General features: G+C 64.7%; 4 protein-coding genes across 5 annotated transcripts; 1 reads left to right on the top strand and 3 right to left on the bottom strand.

Moving 5' to 3' along the window:
* Positions 1–19: 19 nt before the first annotated feature.
* On the bottom strand, positions 20–1718 carry PTPRCAP (protein tyrosine phosphatase receptor type C associated protein; the record flags this gene model as incomplete). The annotated part of the gene is made up of 3 exons (XM_083862657.1): positions 20–843; positions 956–1041; positions 1652–1718. 3 exons carry the CDS (start codon positions 1716–1718, stop codon positions 271–273), a joined length of 726 nt encoding a protein of 241 aa, XP_083718783.1. The 3' UTR covers positions 20–270.
* Positions 1372–5589, bottom strand: CORO1B (coronin 1B). Its single transcript, XM_083864420.1, has 11 exons — positions 5518–5589; positions 4563–4765; positions 4358–4480; positions 4151–4280; positions 3900–4081; positions 3572–3691; positions 3393–3497; positions 3179–3324; positions 3033–3090; positions 2444–2734; positions 1372–2305 (listed from the first exon to the last, which is right to left on the bottom strand). The coding sequence occupies exons 2-11, from the start codon at positions 4761–4763 to the stop codon at positions 2183–2185; spliced, it is 1479 nt and encodes a 492-aa protein (XP_083720546.1). The 5' UTR covers positions 4764–4765; positions 5518–5589; the 3' UTR covers positions 1372–2182.
* Positions 5590–6369: 780 nt separating this feature from the next.
* On the top strand, positions 6370–9045 carry CABP4 (calcium binding protein 4; the record flags this gene model as incomplete). The annotated part of the gene is made up of 6 exons (XM_083863780.1): positions 6370–6621; positions 7755–7785; positions 7985–8128; positions 8207–8316; positions 8790–8937; positions 9017–9045. The coding sequence occupies 6 exons, from the start codon at positions 6370–6372 to the stop codon at positions 9043–9045; spliced, it is 714 nt and encodes a 237-aa protein (XP_083719906.1).
* Positions 9046–9895: 850 nt separating this feature from the next.
* OSBP (oxysterol binding protein) lies at positions 9896–15900 on the bottom strand (the record flags this gene model as incomplete). Of its 2 annotated transcripts, none has more annotated exons than XM_083863998.1 (14): positions 9896–11000; positions 11076–11296; positions 11381–11562; positions 11648–11743; positions 11833–11936; positions 12019–12139; positions 12219–12464; positions 12542–12673; positions 12776–12830; positions 12909–13014; positions 13295–13493; positions 13566–13813; positions 14446–14654; positions 15593–15900. In XM_083863998.1, the coding sequence occupies 14 exons, from the start codon at positions 15898–15900 to the stop codon at positions 10858–10860; spliced, it is 2370 nt and encodes a 789-aa protein (XP_083720124.1). In that variant the 3' UTR covers positions 9896–10857. The 2 variants fall into 2 exon arrangements, with proteins under 2 accessions (XP_083720124.1, XP_083720125.1); XM_083863999.1 differs by having other exon boundaries at positions 15629–15652.
* Positions 15901–16511: the final 611 nt, after the last annotated feature.

Raw genomic sequence — 16511 nt, 5'->3', positions numbered from 1 at the left:
CTTTATCGTACTCCTCCCACTTGCCACACCCTTACATTGGCTCCACCCACTTCTCAGCAGACCACGCCTCCTTGTCTGGGGAGAGCTGGTCTTTTATTGGTCAGTTCTCAGGCCCTTGGAGCCAATCAGGAACCTCGGCTGGAGGCAGGCAGGGGGCAGAGAAGGGGTCCCTTTGCTGGCCGGGAGGTGACACTACAGGGAGGTGACGCTACAGGGAGGTTACATTACAGGGTGATGACATCAAAGGGTGGTGACATCAGGACGATGATGTCACAGGGCGGTGACGTGTGGCCGCACGTCCCCCCAGGCCGCCGTCCCCGAGAAGGCGTGCAGGTCACTAAGCAGGGCCTCGGCGCTGCCGCCCTTGGCCTCCCCCTCACTCGGGGGGCTCTCCCCGACAACTGGCGCTGCCTCAGCCTCCTCCTCATCCTCCTTCTCATCCTCCTCCTTCTCATCCTCATCCTCATCCTCCTCGTCCTCCTCCTCATCCTGCACTGGCCGCCGCTCCAGGCTCCAGGGCATCAGCTCTTCTTCCTCGTCCCTCACGGCCACCTCTCCGTCGGCGTCCCCGGGGGCCACGGCGGGGTCCTCCGGTGAGCGCAGCCGGTGCCATTGTCCCCGCAGCAGCTCCAGCGCCCGGTGCCCCAAGGGTCGGGGGTGGTAGCGGCCGCCCGAGAGGCGGCACAGGTGGTGCCAGGCCAGCGCCAGCCCCAGCGCCAGGCACAGCAGGAGCCCCAGCAGGGCGGCCACCGCCCGGTCATTCCGGGCCCCTGCGGGCTCCCCGGCCGCCGCCGGCCCCGCCAGCGCCAGCGCCAGCAGCAGCGGGTGCCACCGCGGGCCAGCCTGCGGGTGAGGGCAGCGGGGTCAGAACCGCGCACCTGACACGTAGATTCCCGGAGCTGGAATGCAGGGAAGGGCCGGGGCGAACGGCGGTGGGGACAAGGGGGCAAGGTACAGGAGCAGGGGACGAGAGCCGGGGAGGAGGAGGTGACCTCCGGGGATAGAAGCCGTGGGTGGCGGGTGCAGCAGCACCTGCAGGTGCTGGGGGAGAGGAACCGGGTTCTGCCACCCCACATGGCTGCACAGCTCCCACAGAATCCCTCACCCCTGCCCAGAGGGCTGCAGCACCATGGTACCCCCTGCCAAAGCCCCAGAGCCCCCTAAACCTGGCACTCGCAGTCTTCAATGTGGTGCACAGCCCCCGACCCCACCCCAATACCTGACCCCCCGCCAAGCCCACCAGGCTCCCATAAATCCCTTCGTCTTTCCCCTCCAACCCTATAGTGCTCCCCTTATTCCCCAACTTTCTCCCCAAACATCCCACACTCCCCTTACCTTCCCACTCCCCCCAGCCTCACCCCGGCTCCCTGACCCTGACTCCCCCAACCTGTCCCCCGGCCCCCCGGGCTCCCAACCCCCGATCTCCCATCCTGTCCGTTTTTGGGGCGCTCACCATCAGTGGGTGCAGCCAGAGCGGGTCTCGATGCCGCGGGCGCGCTCTGAGATGGGGGAGCCTCCCCCAACTTCCTGCCCTGGCTCAGCGGATGTGCCGGAGCGGGGGGAGGCCCGACTGCTGCACCCCCCTCACCCCTGCAACCCAAAATGCCACCAGCGTGCCCCCCCACTTCCTGCCAAGGCACTGAGCTCCCACCCGTGACCGCTGCGCCTTCCTGCCCCCAATTTGTCACCACCCCCCTCCAGGTGGCCCCTGCAACCATCGCTTTTCTTATAAATCCTTTATTTGGAGTGAAAATATAGTTTTTGACCCTGCACTGGAATGGAGCGGGGGGGGGGGGACACAAGGAAGAGGAGGGGAGGAAAAGCCCCCAAAATATATGGGGGACGATATTTCACAGTTGAGGAATGCAGATCATGCCCTGCCCCACAGAAAGGGGGGAGACCCCACAAAGGGACTGGGGGGTGCAGGGGGTAATCTTTGATCCCAGGGGCAACCCCCAGCCCGAGGAATGGGGGCAGGGGTGGAGAATGGTCCGTGATTTGAGGGGGCAGCACCCAGTAAGGCAACGGGGGGAAGTGGGGAGCTGCCAGAGGGGCGGCCAACCCCCCAATGGGAGAAGGGCCGGAGCGGGGCAAGGGGGGGCACCCCAGGGGGGCGAGGTGGTTCAGGGGGGTCCCTGGGGTGCAGGCGTGGTCCCTGGGGCAGTGGTCCCTGAGGGGGTCCCTACACATGGCCGTTCTCGAGGCGGCTGAGCTGCTCCTCCAGGCGGGAGATGCGCTGGCCCTGCTCTGCCACCAGCGCCCGCAGCGCTGCCACCTCCTGCAGCACCTCGTCCAGGCGGCCCCCCTGAGGGACAGCCCCGTCAGCCACGCCCACGCGGGACACACCCATCGCCCGTGGCCCCACCCATCTACCACACCCACTCCACAGCCCCACCCACACCGACCACACCCCTCTGTCCCTTTTCCCCATTGTCCCCCTTACCGTGGCGTTGCCGGAGCCCAGCACCGGGGGGGCACTGAAGCGGGTGGACGCGGGGGGCGTGGAGGGCGGCGTGGTGACCCCAGTGGCAGCGGTGGTGGCCCCGGTGGCGCGGCTGTCGTGCAGCAGCGACCGCCGGCTCACCTTGAGGTCCCGCTGCTTGCTGGGGATGTAGGCCTGGCGCAGGGACACCAGCACGGGCCCCGCCGTGCGCCCCGCCACCCACTCCTCGGCCTCCATGGCTGCCTCGGGGCCTGCCGTGTCCGGGTACAGATCGTCCTGGAACAGGTCCGACTGCCCCCGGCAGCGTCAGAGGGGTGGCGTCCTCAGGGGGACCCCCAGAGAGACGCCATGGGGACACAGCCTCACTGGGAACCCCGTCATTGCTCCCATGTCCTGCACAGGGACCTCACGCACAGATCCCATAAGGACCCAGCCTGATTTGGGAGCCCTTGCCCAGTCACAATGTCGTGCCCAGGAACCCCACACAGCCCCATGTCCAGCCCTCTCTCAGTCCTCCTGGGGACCTCTACCAGCCCTACTGGGCCACCCCACATTCCCCTATCCCCACCCTGCTCCCATCCCCACCCACCTTTCTTGGCACGGTCATGATGATGGGCTCACACTTGCGTTCATGCAGCTTGTAGAACCTGCCAGGGGAGCAGAGGGGGTCACGGAAGGTTTTGGGGAGGAGTGTCTGGGAGTCCCTCACCTCATCCCCCATATCCCTGTGCCCACCTGGCAATCTCACACTTGTTGACATCCAGCCCACGCTTGGGCATCCAGCCCATTCCCCGCTGGGGCTCCTTGCTGGTGAAGGTGTTGAGGAAGTGGATGTAGGGCGGCTCCTCCGTGATCTCGAAGTACCGGATGCTCGAATCCCCCTGGGAACACGACGTTAGGGGGGTCCCTGGCCCTGGGGGGGCCACCAGCGGGGTGGGGGGCTCCCTACCTTGCCGCAGACATAGACCACGTTGGTGTCGGGGTCATAGAAGGGCAGCAGAGCCCCGTTGCTGGAGTCCAGCTCCTGCAGCCCCATGGGCTCCTCCAGGTTCTCCTGGGGTGGGATGAGATATCAGGCACACAGGGGTCCCCAGAACAGTCCTGGGGGATCCCCGGGGTGCCACTCACCGTGTCCCACAGCGCCAGCTGCCGCTCACTCATGCGGCTGAAGCCGGTGGTGAAGATCTTGCCGTCGGCCAGGAAGATGGCACGCATGGGACGGGCCCCCTCATGTGCCCGCTCCTTCTCCTGGGGGGCACGGCTGTCACCAGTGCTCACAGCACCCCAGGGACAGGCATCGAGGGACAGGGGACAGCGGGGAGAACCAGGGGACAAGGACACCCACGGAACACGGGACAACGGGGTGCAGCAAGGGACAAGAGCAGGGAGCAGGGGATTTGCCCCAGGAACCAGTGCACAGATGACACAGGTCCCCCGGGGGGGTGGGGACACTCACGGCCACCACGGTGCCGCGTCGGGGGTCGATGACACGGACGCTCTTGTCCTTGCAGGCGGTGCAGAAGCGGGAGCCGTCGCGGCTCCAGCTGACGCTGTAGATGAGGTCGGGGTGCAGCCCATCCAGCCGGTACAGCTCCTCCGCCGTGCCCACGTTCCAGATCAGCACCACGTTGTCACAGCCTGGGGGACAGGGCGGGGGTCACCTCGGCCACACGGCCCCCTCCCCGTGCCCACGGCGTCCCCCCATACCCGCGCTGAGCAGGACGTTGCGGGCAGTGGGGTGCCAGGTGACGATGCCAACGCGCTTCGAGTGGCCCTCCAGCACCACCACCGGCTCCGTCAGCGGCTGGCTCAGCCCGTTCTCCGGGATCTGCCACACCTGAGGGGACAGAGGGGACAGTGAGGGAAGCGGGGTGACCCCTGCCACACCCCCCAGGATCCTGGGCCACCCCTCACCATGACAGTGCAGTCCTCGGAGCCGCTGGCGATGACGTAGTCGTTGTGCGGACACCAGTCAATGTCGAGGACAGGGCCCGTGTGACCGCACACCGTGGGGTACGACTTGTCGATGCGGCCGGTCTGGGGACAAAGTGACAGCAGGGAAAGGGGTCACCCACCAGCACAAACACCCCCTTCCCCCACGTCACCATCCTGCTGTCACCTTGTGCAGGGGGAGGACAAGGAAGGCGCCGCCGCCGCTGGCCTCCACGATGATGGCGACGAAGGAGGGGTTGACGGCACAGAAGGTGCTGTCCCAGGTGACACGGGACACGCGGATGTCATCGTAGCACTGGTCCGTCTTCACTGGCTGCCCGAACACGTGCCGGAATTTGCTCTGACGCACCACCTTCCGGAAGGACATGGCTGGGGAGCGCCCCGGCCCACGGTCAGGCGTGCTGGGATAGCCCAAAATGGGAGGCGGGGCCACCAGGGAGGTGGCCTGGGAACGGGGTGTCCCCTGAACTGGATTTATCACCCGGTAAAGGGTGGCTCAGCCACTCTCAAGAGCCAGGGATTGGGACACACCCCCCTGTCCCTGCTGGCTTCCCTGCTCAGGAAGCACCCCAGGAATGCGGGGCTCTGGGTGAGACAGGGAGTGTCCCATTCAGGATGGGGACAGGGACAAGGGTGTCCTGGAAACACGGGTGGGGATGGAAAGAAGGGCAGGGACCACTCCAACAGATCAGGGGACAGGGGTGGCAGCCCTGCCGGCTATGGGGTCAGGTAAAGGGATGGGGACAAGGATAGGGATGGGGGCACGAATGGGGACGGTAGTGGCCTCATTCTGCACGCGAATAGTGAGAGGACAGGGACAAGGATGGGGACAAGAACCAGGATGGGGACGGGGGCGGGGTCAGGAATGGGGCCGGTGGTGCCCGCGCTTGGTACAGGAACAGGAATGGGGACAGGGATGAGGATGGGGACACGGACGGGGAAGGGGATGGGGTGGCCCCGCTAGATATGGGGACAGGGATAGGGATGGGGACAGGGACAGGGGGTGGCCCCGCAGGGAACGGGGACGGCGCTGCCCCGGGAAGGCGGGTGGCGGTCCCGCAGGAGCCTTGCCCGGCGGGTCGGGACGGCGGTCGGTGCCTGGTGCCGGTGCCCGCACTCACCGGCGGGTGGGTGCCCGGGGCCGGTGCCGGTGTCGGGGGCGGCGGGAGCGGCGGCGGCGGCGGGGGCGGGGCAGGAAGTGACCGGGGCCGCCCCGCGCCTGCGCGGCTCCGGGGCGGGGGGAGCGGCGGGGGTGGGGACCGGGGGCAGCCGGGCCCTGCGGGCACCCCCTGGACACCCGGGGTACTCGGTCCCCGAGGACAGCGTTAGTGGGTGGCACAGAGGTGGCAGTGATGGGTGGCACAGGGGCGATGGCAGCGAGTGACACAGGAGTGCTGGTGGCAGGCTGTCACCCCCAGCAGTGTCGCCCCCCTGTGCCACCCCAGGGTGACCCAGGTCACCCCCTGGGCAGGGCTTTCCCCTGCTCTCATTCCGGTGTGTCCCTCCCCTCTGAAGCCCCCTGTGCCCACCCGGTCATGTCTTGGGGACACTCCACCAGTCCCCACCCTGGGGGGACAATAAATGGTCCCCTTGGAGGTGGGGGGAGCTCGGGGAGAGGCGCCACAGTGGTGGCCTTGCGGTGTCACCACTGAGGATGTGGGTCTGACTGGGGACGCTGGTGGCTTTGAGGTGTCACCACCGGGCTCAGGGCCTCGGCGGTGACCCCGGGCCGGTGGTGGGGACCCGTCCGCTGGCCGTGGCGCGGCGGCCGCGTGGCTCTGCCCGAGGGCCGGTGGCCGCGGCTGTTTCCTGCCATTAATCACCGCTAATTGGCTTTGCCCTGCCGGGCCCACGGCGGGGGGAGTTTGGGGGGGTCACGGGAGGTGTAAGAGGATTTCCCTGCTCCTTCCTCCGGCTCGGCCGTCCCGGGGTCCCGCTCCCTGCCCGCCCTCTGCCCAGCCGGCCCCGGCCCTATGCCACGCTCCCGCGGGGACAAGGGGACCCCCAAGGACACGGAGCCCCCGCAGAAGGGGAAAGGGGGGCACGAGGAGGGGGAGAAACCCCCGAAAGCCCCCGAGGACGTCGGTGCCCCGGCCCCCAAGAACTCTGGCTCCGAGTCCCGGCACGGCGGCCACGGGCAGAAGAGTGGGAAGAAGGGTCCCGCGGACCCCCACGCCGCTGCCATCAAGACCTACTCCCCCTTCCTCAACACCGTCTTTGGCAAGGTGGGGACACCGGCAGGAGACGTGGGGATGAGCGTGGGCAGGGAGGGACCCTGGAAATAGAGGGGATGTGGGGAGAGTGGAGATGGGCACAAGGATAGTCCAGGATCCTGTGGATGGAAAAGGGACAGGGGCTTTGGGGACATGGTCAGGGACACTCTGGGACCCTGGGGATGGAGAGGATATGGGGACAGTGAGAGTTGAGACAGGAATAGTCCAGGACCCTGCAGATGGAGGGGATGTGGAGCATTTGAGACATGGGGACATAGAGACAGTGGGGATGGGGACAGTGGGGCTGTTCCAGGACCCTGGCTATGGAAGGGACATGGGTACAGGGCACAGGGACAGTCCAGGACCCTATAGGTGAAGAGGGCATTGAGGCAGTCAGTATGGGCTTTGTGACAGTGGTCTAGGGACAACAGGGGTGTTCCAGACCCCTGGGGATGGAGGGGACATGAGGCCTGTGAAGATGGGGTTGGGACACTCCAGGATCCTGGGGATGGTGGGAGTGTTGGGCACTGGGGACATAGTCGAGGCCACTCTGGTCCCTGGGGATTAAAAGGACATAGGGACAATGGGGACACAGTCAGGGACAGTCTGGGACCCCAGGGATGGGGACATGGCAACAGCGGGAATGGGCTCAGGGACAGGCTGGAAACCTGAGAATGTAGGGGCTATACAGCACGGGGAACAATCAGGAGCACCCCGGAATCGTGGGGATAGATGGGACATGGATGCTTGGAATGGTGCTGGGGGCATTCCAGAGCCCTGGGGACAGAGGGGGCATCCTGAGGGGACATCCTGGGCAGAGGCAGCCAAGCTCTGTGGGGGTAAAAATGCTGCTCCCCACCTCTGGAGTACAAACCCCCTTGACAGCATCCGTGGCTACCCAGCACATCTCTGATGCAGAGCCTGGGGGTCCCGGCGTGGGACACGGGAACTGCAGCAGGGCAGGTGGGAGGTGCAGGCACAGGGCAGGGCGGGGCTTTGCCTCCAATCCCACTAATCCTCCGGTGGAGTTAATTTTGGCCCACGGTTAACAAAGGTGACAGCGAGATTTCGGGGGGGCGAGGAGGGGGGATGGACACGGAGCTGGGTCTCATTCTGCTGTCACCCCCTCTGTGTGTCCCATGCAGGAGCGGGAGCTGTCACCGGAGGAGCTGGATGGTGAGCAGAGGGGACAGGGTGGGGACAGGGGCCTCAGGGAATGGCGGGGCTCGTCCTCATGGAGGCATCTGCCATGAGGATGTGGCCATGGAGGAGGGGTCTCCCACATCCAAGAAGGGACCTGCCTCAGGGTGACACGGTGTCCATGCGACCTCCCACACCTGATAATGTCCCTGTCCCCACCCGTGGCCATGCCCAGAGCTGCTGGACGCCTTCAAGGAGTTCGACACGGATCAGGATGGCTACATCAGCTACAAGGACCTGGGCGAATGCATGCGCACGCTGGGGTACATGCCCACCGAGATGGAGCTCATTGAGATCTCCCAGCACATCAAGATGAGGAGTGAGTGGGCTCGGGGGGCTTGGGAGGGGACCGGGGCGTGGCTGGAGCGCTGACGGTGTTGTCCCCTTCCTGCCGCAGTGGGCGGCCGCGTGGACTTCGAGGACTTTGTGCAGATGATGGGCCCGAAGCTGCGGGAGGAGACGGCGCACATGGTGGGCGTGAGGGAGCTCAAGATTGCCTTCCGCGAGGTACGGCCACCGCCACAGGGACAGCGGGCACGGCATCCCCTCCTCAGGGCCACCACGGCCGTGAGGGGACAGCAAGCATGGTGGGGACAGTGACCCTGGAAAGACCCTGGTGGGGACAGTGGAGGGCATGGTGATCACGGGAAGATGGTGACCATAGGGAGGACCGTGAAGTGACCAAAGACATGGAGGGGACACCAACCATGGGGGAGCAGTGACCATGGTGGTGACCACAGGCATGGAGGGGCAGTGGCCATGAAGGAACCATGAGCATGGGGTGACCACAGGCAGGAGGAGACAATGACCGTGGGGAAACGATGATTGTGGGGTGACCACAGGCATGGAGGGAACGGTGACTAGGGAGGAATGCTGACCGTGGTGGTGACCACAAGCGCAGAGGAGGCAGGGACCACAGGGAGCCCGGGTCTGGCAGTGGCCGTGGTGGGAGGGTGACCCCGGCCCCGCGGGTGCCGCAGTTCGACATGAACGGGGACGGGGAGATCAGCACGGCCGAGATGCGAGAGGCCATCGCGGCGCTGCTGGGGGAGCAGCTGAAGGCGCAGGAAGTGGACGAGATCCTGCAGGACGTGGATCTCAACGGGGACGGTCACGTGGACTTCGACGGTGAGGGGACCCCCTTCCCCGGGGGGCCACGGCAGGGGCCGAGCCCTGAGTCCCCTGACGTGCCCTCCTCGCCCCGCAGAGTTCGTGATGATGCTGTCGTCCCGGTAATGGAGACACCGGGCAGGAGGGGACCCCCAGATGACCCCGCCCCACCCCGGCCCGGCCAGCCGACCCGAGAGCTCTGCCACCATCGGGGTTCAAAGGGAACAGCTGGAGCGGAGCATCTGGGAATGGGGCAGACGCGAAACCCCCGACCCTAAAAGCCAGCGGCTGTGGTGGCAGAGCCAGCGGAGGCCGGGGGACCCAATAAACCCCTTTGAGCGGAGCTGGAGGAACGCGTCTGGCGGTTGTGGGGAGGGACGCGGGGTCAGTGCCCCCCTCGGGCCACCCCCGGGGCGGGGAACAGCGGGGGCCCTCCCACGGCGGGCAAGAGGTGGGGGCTGCCGAGGGGGCGCGGCTCCAGGGCCCGACCGCGCCCTCCCATTGGCTGGATCTGGCTCGCTGCGATCGGGCGACCAATCAGCACACTCCAATTCAAGGCGGGCGGGAAAGTCCCAGCCGCCCCCTCCCCCCCCCACGGTCACTGAAAAAAACTGGCTAATCAGCGCCAGGTAGGGCACGGGTTCGACCAATTAGCACGCGTCTCTTATGCCAGCTGGCCAATCAGAGGCCACGTACTACGAAGCCGGGCAGGGCATGGGGGAACCTGTGTCACTCGCAGGGAGTCCCCACGATCCCTTGGGACATCCCCGCCCCACGGGAGTGCCCCCAGAGCGTCCTGGCGCCTCTCAGGACCTCCCCTCCTTGGATGCTCCCCCTCAGACCAGTTGACTCCCTGGGCCAAAAGGGCTCCCTGGGAAGAAGTCAAGGGTTTGTCCCTCCAAAAAGTCACCCAGGGTGTCCCCAGCACAGCAAATCCAGTGGGGAGCACAAGAGACGCCCGTCAATTCTCCCCACCTGTCACAGGGCAGCAGAACCTAGAGAAACTCATGAATGGGGTTCAAGTCCCTGTTCGGCTGCTGCCACTCAGATCCCTACAGGAATAGAGGGTCTCCCCCCAAATCAGTCACAGGGAGGGGCTGGACCCTCCCCCTACCCCACAGAGCAGGCACAGGGTTGGGGCATTCACAGATTTTAATTTAGTTCTTTTTCTGGAGACAAAAAAAAAAGAAAAAAAAAAAAACAACCCAAAAAAAGAAAAAGAAAAAAAAAAAAAAAAAAGGCATCAAATGCCCCCAATTTCAGGTTCGGGGGTGCAGAGACTCCTCCCATGGCGCATCTCCCCACCTCTGTAGTGTCTGGGGGTGCAGGGGTCCCACTGCACCCTGGAGGGACCCCCCCCCCCCCCCAAAACCCAGGCCCTCCCCCTGCCCTAAACCTACAGGGAAGGCACCTCATGGGGGGTCCCCACATGTGGGGGCCACCCTGGGGAGGGTGGGGACCCCCCAAACCGGGGGCTGTAGAGGAGAAGGGGACCCCGATTGCTCTCTACATATATATAATATACACCTATAGAACAGGCTGGGGGGGGAGTCTGGCCCCCTCCGGACCCCAAAAGCACCTGAACTCCTGGGGGCGAAGGGGAACGGGAATAAAAGGGGAGGGGGGGAGACCAAGGCCAGCCTTGGGCTCGCCCCGCAGCGCCTTCCCCGGGGCCCCCCACCCCAGGGGCGGCCGTGCCCCCCACCCCAGGGTGCCGAGGACGTGGGTGGGACAGACCCCCCTCTTGCTCCAGCACGGATTTCGGGGGGGCTGTGTTGGCTCCTGCTCCCCAAGGTCAGTCTGGGTGGGCTAAGGCAAAGCCCGGCCGGCGCTCACGGCGAGGCGCGGGAACACAGTTAAGACAGACGGATGGACGGGGGGGGGATCCTGGCCTTCATCCCTCCCCCTCCCCCACGCCACTCCTCCTCCTCGCCACGCTCAGAAAATATCCGGGCACAAGCTCCAGTCCTGCTTCTCCTTGCTCTCCCAGTAGCCCCCCTTGTAGACGTGCGCCAGCTCCTGGGTCACTGGATCCTTCTTCCGCTCGAACCACAGCGGTTTGTAGGGGTCGTAGGGTGTCCCTGGGGGGCACAGCGGGGTGAGGGCCCGCGGGGGACACCAAGGGGGGACATCCCTGTCTGACAGCCCCGCCTTACCGTCCTCGGTGGCGCGGGCAGCCTCGGCCTCGCGGCGCTTGCGGGAGAGACGCTGTTTCTCCTCCAGCCGCTGCTTCTCGGCGTTGGCCTCGTCCCACCTCCCATTCTCCATGAGCCGCTGGTCCGGGCGCCGCCGGCTGTCCGTGGGGGCCGTCCCATTCTCTGGAGCGTTCAGGGTCAGCGCCAGCTCCGAGAAGTAGTACATGTTCTCTGCATACTTCCTACGGCATGGCAAGGAATGGGGCTCAGTGCCAGCCCCGCAGCCCTGCTCCCAGGACCACCTCATTCCCGTTTTCTCCACTCACGGGAGCGGGTTCCGCTTCCACAGCAGCACCCGGTTGTCTTCAGCCTCGTGGGCTCGTGGCCGTGCCTCGGCTCCATTGTCCCCTGTTCCCAGCTGGACCTTGTAGCAATCCATCTTCTCGTCCCACGTGCCCAGCAGGACAAAATGCACCTTTCCCGAGGGGTCCATCACCTCCCCAGTCACCTGATAGGAGAGGGGACAGCCTGGATCAGGACACACCTGGGCAGTCACGACCTGCCCGGGGTGTCCCATGGCTCCGTGTCCTTACCTTCCTCGCCACATCCCGGGAGAAGTAGCTGTAAGGGACAAACTTGAGGATGCACTTGTCCCCTGTCTTGTGGTTGACAATCTCAATCTCACCTGACTGTGGAGGAGAGAGGATAGTCAGACCCACCCACGCCCCATTCCCCAGGGATCCACCCTTCCATACACTCCCCATTCATGACTTCCCACCTGGTCTATCCAGAGCTTCCCCACGATGATGTTGTGCACTGTGGTTGTCACCTTTTTCCACGTATAGTGGTGGCCAGAGGAGTGGAAGACGCAATGGATGGTACCTGAGGGAGGGAGACTATGCTGGGAACCACACCTGGAGCCTCAGGGGGTCCCGAAAATCCCACACACTCCCGGGGTGCTCACCCAGAGGCATGATGGAGAGGTATTTCCCTCGGAATTTGCTGGTGATTTTGATTTCCTGGCGCAGTGTCCAGCCATTCTTGGAGTCGGCGTGGTGGGCAGCAGCCGGCGGGTGGTGGCTCACCTGGACACGGGATTGGGGACAGTTCAGTGACGGCCATCCCAACGGCCAAGAAAACCTGGGAGAGAGGAGCCGGCCGCACCTGTTCACAGAGGGAGCGGTATCCGTTCTCCTCCAGGCGATCCAGCTCAAAGGTTTCTCCCAGAAGTGGGTTGAAGGGTTTGCTGGTGCGGAAGACGGTGGTGGAGTAGGAGGACACGGTGAAAGCGGCCACATAGCACAGCTGCTCCAGGGAGCTCTCGCACCGTGCTGCCCGATCCAAGAGATCGTGGTATTCCAGGTCCTCCGTCAGCCGCTGCAGCATGGACAGCGGCTCGTTGAAATTCACCTGGAAAAGGGAACGGGTCAAAAAAAAGGGGGTTCTGGGGTGCCCCACGCCCACCTGCTGGCTGCATCTGTGCTCACTGGCATGGGAATCTTGGACAGCTCCTTCCCAATGCAGTTCTTCATGATGCTCCAGAGGTTGAGGCTGTAGTTGGGTTTGTAGGGAATGCGCGTTCTCTTCTCCTTCTTGGTGTCCTCAACCTGGTGCTTGTACTAAGGAGAAGAGAGACAAAGGTTGTTAAATCCCTGTGACCCCCCCCCAAAACACTTCCATGGGAATTTGGGAACTCCCAAGTCATAAAACCCCCATCCCACCTGCTCATCCAGGCTGATGTCACTGCTGGTGCCGCTGATGTTGCTCCCAGTTCTCCTGGGAAGGGGGGAAAGGGGGTGAACATTCCCAAGGAGGGCGGAGCAGTGGGGGATTCCCCTCTCCCCCGAAACTCACTTGTGGCCCATGATATCAGGCATGGGGAAGATCTCTGGGGCATCAAAGAACTCATTGTTGTCATCATCCTCATCACTCAGGTCACCTTTGGCAGGGCAGCACAGATCTGGGAAAGGGGACAGGGCTAGTGAGGAAGGGACATCATTCCCTGTCACCATCAGCAAGGTGAGGGGGGTCCCACCTCACCCCAGCTCTGAGGGGTGTCAGATAAGGCTCAGAGGAGCCAGTTTGGACCCTGCTGTGGATACCAGAATCACTTGGCTACACAGGTGAGATGGGAGAGACACATCCCTCGGGAATACCAGAGCGAGAGAAGCTGAGCCCGGCTCAGAAAATCCCAGGAAGCACCTGGGAGACACTTGGGCACAGCACTTGTCCCTCCCCACCTTTGCCTGAGCCTCCAGTGCTGGCCGTGCTGGCAGGGAGCACCGTGGCCCCCCGGAAAGCCCTTTCCAGGTGGTTGTGCTGCTTGGCCAGCTGCTCCAGCGTCTCCTCCAGCCGAATCCGCTGATCCCGCTCCTGCTGCAGCGACTTCTGCCACTTCTTCCCATGAGTTTGTGCCAGGAGCATGAAATCTCGGCAGGCCTGCGGGGAAACAGTGCTCAGCATGGAAGTGGGGACCTTTCCCACCGTGGGATCCTCGGGACAGAGACTCACGTTGATCATGGCGTTGGAGGTGATGCGGAAGAGTGTGGCCCTCTCGTTGACCTGCTTGATCTTGTCCGTGCTGTCCGGGGGGAGGCGCAGGGCCTCGAGCTCGCTGAGGGAGCGCTGCAGGGCCGTGCCATGCTTGGCGATCAGGTCGTTGCAGGTGCTCAGGTCCTCCACCTTGCTGGACAAAATCCGCAGCGTGTTCTGCAGCTCTGTCTTGTCCGTCTGCGACACCGACTCGTCGCCGGAGTCGTCTGCGGATGGGAAGGCACGGAGAGGGTGGGATGGTCACGTCACGCCAGGAGCTGGTGGCGGGGCTGCCAGGAAGGGCATGGGGGGATCCCCAAATCCCTGAGGGCTCCCAAACACTGACGGTCCATCTCTGTGCACACCAGGCTTTTGGGGGTCACATGTGCATCAACACGGCCATCCCTTTCCAAACAGTCTTGCTGGAAATGTTGGGATGCTGCCCAGGGCACTGGGCTTGTGAGGAACTTGAAGGCTGCCTAAAGGACACTGATGCTGCCCTGTGAGCCTGCTCTGGGGTAAATGGGATCATGCTTGGGGGCACTGGGATCCTGTGCCCCGTGGGGCTGGGATTCTTCTCTGCAGCCATTGGGATCCTGCCCTCGGTCCTGTGAGAGGCACTGAGATTCTGCCCCAGGGACACTGGGATCCTGTGGAACACTAATATCCCACCCTGAGTCCTCCAAGCACTGGGTTCCTGCCCTGGGATTCTTGCCACCTGTGGGGCTCTGAGAACCTGGCCAGTGTGTGGCACTGGGATCCCACTCTGAGGACTGATCCTACCCTGGGAACTGTTGGGCATTGGGACTTCACCCTGTGAGTGCACCGTAACCCTGCCATGGATCCAGGAATTCCGTACCTGACTCCTCCAGCATCTTGACAGCCTTGGCCTTGGCGAGCTCGAGGGCGGTGACCCAGCGCTGCCGCTCCACCTCGGAGCTGGCCTTGAGGTGGTAGGTCTGGGCTCCGCCGTTGGAGATGATGAAATTGCAGGAATCCTCCACAGTGATGTTGGCCGTGGCCAGGTTGATGGTGCCACGGCATGTGTGGCCCATCTCTGCCTTGGATCTGCAGGGGGAAGCCGCAATGAGGGAAGGGCAGGGCCGGGATCCCCAGGATGTGCCCTCGGGGAGGCCGCGCAGGGGGCTCGGCATTCCCAGTCCAGCAGCCAGGGCTATTAATAGGGAGGGTGTGCTGGAACTAGAGCGGGGTCAAGCCTGGGGATATTGCTTTGGGGGGACAAGTCCACAGTCCCCAGGAGTGGCCTCAGGGATCCTGGAGCCTCAAGGATCCGGTGCTTCCCGGATCCAGGCACAGCCCGGGACGAGGGTGAAGTCCCAGAGAGGCCGCGCCAGGCTGGCACTCCCCTTCCACGTCACCGGGTGCCAGAGGTGACATCCAGCCGGGACACCCCCCCCCCGGTGCCCCCCCGTTGCCGGAGGTGTAACCGGAGCCGGCATCTGCCGAAAGCTCCGGTTCCCCATGAATAATAGAGGGACAAGGCCCACCCCTCCGCAGCCGGGCTCAGATGTCCCCGCGGGTGACAACACACGAGGCCACCGGGAAGAGCTGCTGGGATGGACAGCGAGATCCGGGAGCTGCGGGAGGCTGAGGGGGCGGCAGATCCCCACCCGCCCTCAAATACCCACGGGGACAGGGATGTGACAATCCCGGGGACAGAGAGGTGATAACCACGGGGTCAGAGATGTGACAACCGCCCCCCCCTCCTGCTGGCACAGAGGGACGCCGGGGGGAATGCTAACAACTCCCCTCCGGCCAAGAGCAGCCCCGGTGACCGGGAGGTGACATCCCCCGTGACACGGAGGCGACAACCGCGGGGACAGGGAGGTGACAGCCGCCCTCCTTCCCAGCTGGCACCGGGGCGCGGTGCGCTCCCCAGCTCGGTGCGGGGCGCTCACAGCCGCTCCCCTCCCGCCGCGGGGGCTCAGCCCGGCCCCAAGGTCACGGGGGCTCCGGGGGGCGGCGGGGAGGGTCCTGGGGCGTACCGGTAGTAGCTGAGCAGCCCATTGCTGAGCACGAACCAGCGGCGCTGGTATCCCTTGATGTAGTTGGTCCACTTGAAGAGCCAACCCTCGCGGGCCGAGCCGGGACCGGCCCCGCCGCCGCCCGCGCCGGCTCCGCCACCCGCCGACGTCGTCGGTGCCGCCGGCGCCGCCGTCGGTGCCGGTGCCGCCCCTACGCTCGCCGCCGGTGAGGGCAGGGCCGGGGGCGCGCCGGGGGCCGCAGGCAGCGCCGCGGGGCCGGGGGGTGCGGCCGGGCCGGGCCCCGCGCCCGCCGCACGCAGCTCCGCCATCGCCGCCGCCGCCGCCACCGCCCCGCGCGTTGCCGTCATTCGCCCCGCCCACGTCCGCGCCCCATTGGCGGCCAGGGCGCCGGCGGGGCGGCTCGCCCGTGGCGATTGGCCGAGGGCGGACACATCAGCTGTCAATCAGGTGAAAAGCCAATGGGCGGGGGAGAGGCGCGCCGCGCGTGCTGACGCCGCGCGGTGAGTCACCCGCCAGCGATTGGCGGAGAGGCGGGGCTTCGCGCCACGCGCGCTCCCATTCGCTGAGGCGTGGCCACGCCCCCTGCCCGCGGAGGTACTCCCGGGGGTCGCGGGTTCGAGACCCCCGAGTGGACAGAGCGGGGACACCACGGGGTCGTGCAGAGGGTGGCCCAGACCAGAGAAGGACAAGCCAGGCTGGCAGCCGTATACAATTCATCTTTATTTACAATACCCTATAAAAATGTAAATTTAGAAACTTTATTCTCATTAACCAGAACCAAAAACTGGGCGGGACAGGGAAGAAAAAAAAAAATCCAAACAAAAAAATTACAGCAAGCAAATGAAATTAAGAAGAAAAGCAAAAAAGGGAAAACAGGGCGGGAAAAAAATCAGGAAAAAAAGAACAAAAAAAGCAATAA

This window comes from Zosterops lateralis, assembly GCF_965231275.1.
Source record: "Zosterops lateralis genome assembly, chromosome: 6".
NCBI lineage: Eukaryota > Metazoa > Chordata > Aves > Passeriformes > Zosteropidae > Zosterops > Zosterops lateralis.
The sequence above is the reverse complement of the archived record's forward strand: the minus strand, read 5'-3'. Positions and strand labels throughout refer to the sequence as shown.